Here is a 3058-nt window from a genome sequence, read left to right as displayed (position 1 = left end):
TAAATATATATTTATTTATATATATATATATATATATATATATATATATATATATATATATATATATATATATATATATATATATATATATATATATATATATATATATATATATATATATATATATATATATATATATATATATATATATATATATATATATATATATATATATACACACACACACATATACATATCTTGGTTGTATTTTTTTATTGACAGTTATCTGCCACAAAATGTCAAACATTTTGCCGGTTCCTTAGAATGCAACTACTGTGTTAGGGGAGAGCTTTTCTCTTGAATTTAAAAGGCTTTTTCATTGTAGGAAAACTAACAAATTGCCTACAGTTATCTTTGGTGAGATGGGAAGCATACAAATTTGATAAATGAACAAACTGAACTTACCTCACTAAGGTGGGTCTTTAGCTCCTGGTTTTTTCTATAAACTGGGGTGTCCAGAACCACAGAGTATTTGTCTTGCATTTTCTTTGCAGCATCAGTGTAGACATAATGAGACTACCAAAAAAAAGTAGATTTAAAACATTAGTTTTAAATATATTTATACTACAGGTTTATTTCTGAGCCATTTATTATGGAGATTAAAGTGGCATATATGTTTGATTAATTAATTAATTGATGTTATATTGATCTTATGTTAAAAATATTAAACTTTGCCTTTTAGTTATTCTTATCTTTTAATTAAAGAGCAAAAAATAAATACTTCTAGTATTCATGGTTGCCAGGAGGAAAATGACATACCCAGAGCTTGCGTAAATGCCGTGAACGGACCATATCCGGAGTATCGTACAGGAAGCAGCCCAGACCTTTGAGCCATTGTAGATCACTTTTGTATTTAATCTATCAAATAAAGACATTGATTGACTATAGCTTTTCCATCTCAGAGTATATATTTCACATAAATCAATAATCTTAAATAGTTTGGGAAATCACAAAGATGCTATTGAAAAATTGGTCTAATGCAGTTATGGGGAAATTATAATTTTCCATATGTTGCTTGATTCTATTCTAAGCAATCCCAGCCAGCATAGCCAAGACTGATGAGTATTGTAGTCCAAAATCTTGAAATCCACATATTTTCATAGGAGTACCCCAAAGCAGCTGCACTTGATATAACCAAAAAACCCTGCTCCATATTCATTTGTTTATTTGTTTGTTTATTCATGAATGAATGAACAAACGAACGAACGAATGAATAAAAATTCTTTTGGTTGCCCTCTCACTCTCAGTGACTCTGGGTGGCTTACAAAACTAAAAAACCCAATGTATAAACAATAAAAACAATAACCCTCCCAGCCCCCCTGGTGACAACAATCAACCAAGCAAGCCATTTGATGGGCTCCATCCCACTCTGGATTCCCTAGTCCCATTGGCAAAATCAGGTCTTCGGGGCCTTGCATAAGAGTGTCAGAGTGGGGACTAATCTAATCTCCTCAGGGATGATGTTCCAAAGGGAGGGAGCCACCACTGATAAAGCCCTTCTTCTGGGTTCCACCAGATGTACCTCCTTAGAAGAGGGAACCTACAAAATTCCCTGCCTCCCCGCTCTGCTGGGTCAGGTAGACATTACTGGGAAAAGAGGGTCCTTTAGATAACCTGGTTCCAAGCATGTAGGGCTTTAAAAGTGACAATTAGTACCTCGAATTGGGCCCAGAAGCAGATATATGTTCTGTTTACTGGCTGTAATTCATTTTAATAAATTCTTTTTAGGGAGAGAAACCATTATTACAAAAAATATTTTATATTACCATAGGCCCTAATATTTGTTGCAACCCATCTATAGGTATTCATAGCAACTTATTCTAAATTTTTAAAAGAAATTTTCTTACATCGCTTGTAATTTCTCCAACATAACGGTCGTGTACAGTTTGTGGAGTAAATGGTAGGGAAATCAAGTGTCCTTGCATCTTGAAGAAATCAGTCTTGTAGATAAGCTAAAATAAAGAGAGAAGAAGAATAAGATTCTCCCCTCCCAGTGAAATCAAACTCAACACAAATTGTGCATCTAATATAAATAAAATATGCCTACATCACTGAAAGCGTCTTGGTTTATTTTCACTTGGCGATTGTGTGGCGTATCAGGTGTAGTATGAATCTTATCTTTATTTTTGTGATATACCTCCCGATACATTCTCTGTAACAAAAGGAAAGAGATTTTTAAAAAATTAAAATTAAATCTTAATCTATTTTGCACACTATTTCCTTAAAGAGCACTTATTCCGGTCATTTGAATAGATAGAACCAATCCACAAATGCTAAATAATAAACATATGAGTTAGCTATACCACTTAAATTAATACAGGTAGTCCTCAACTTACAACAGTTCATTTAGTGACCGCTCAAAGTTACAATAGCACTGAGAAAAGTGACTAATGAACGTTTTTCACCCTTACAACTGTTGCAGCATCTCCATGGTCATGGTTGTTGTGTTCCAAAGTCATGTAATCACCTTTTGCAATCTTCTTACAAGCTAAGTCAATGGGGAAGCCAGACTCACACTACTAACGTAACAACTGCAGTGATTCACTTAAAACTGTGGCAAGAAAGGTTGTAAAATGGGGCAAAATTCACTTAACAAATGTTCCACACAGAAATTTTGGGCTCAGTTGTGATCATAAATTGAAGACTATCTGTATTAAAAGTAATAGAATATTCATGGAGCTCCATGCTCAAAACAGTTGCTTTATAGCAAGCAACAATTTGAGAGAAAGCAGTTTATCATTCCTACTTTGTATCTTCTTACCTGGGTCCTCTGGCCATTTCAGGTGTAATTTATTATTTTCTTTATTTATTTATTTTTTTAAAAACCACCTTATTTTAATGCTCAGATCCCATTTCTGTTATGTATGTAGATTATCAAAATGTTTACTTGACTGTTATTTTCATCAGGTTATCTTTCTATGAGATAAAAAGTTTGTGACTGGACAACATGCTCTCCATACAACTCCCTGTGGTGCCCTTCCTCCCCACAAAATTTATAACACATTCCCAACCATTCAGACAAACCTAAAACATTTACTACTTCAGTCAATGAATGCAT

At 33.4% G+C, this 3058-nt stretch overlaps 1 protein-coding gene across 1 annotated transcript; it reads right to left on the bottom strand.

Moving 5' to 3' along the window:
• Positions 1-405: 405 nt before the first annotated feature.
• Positions 406-2149, bottom strand: LOC107300424 (nebulin-like; the record flags this gene model as incomplete). Its single annotated transcript, XM_015829757.1, has 4 exons — positions 2048-2149; positions 1848-1952; positions 760-858; positions 406-516 (listed from the first exon to the last, which is right to left on the bottom strand). Coding segments are annotated over exons 1-4 (417 nt in total), but the record flags the coding sequence as incomplete, so codon positions are not given.
• Positions 2150-3058: the final 909 nt, after the last annotated feature.

This window comes from Protobothrops mucrosquamatus, unplaced genomic scaffold (genome assembly GCF_001527695.2).
Source record: "Protobothrops mucrosquamatus isolate PMUCROS unplaced genomic scaffold, P.Mucros_1.0 scaffold7021, whole genome shotgun sequence".
Classification (NCBI taxonomy): domain Eukaryota; kingdom Metazoa; phylum Chordata; class Lepidosauria; order Squamata; family Viperidae; genus Protobothrops; species Protobothrops mucrosquamatus.
Note: the sequence above shows the minus strand (reverse complement) of the source record. Positions and strands in the feature narration are given on the sequence as shown.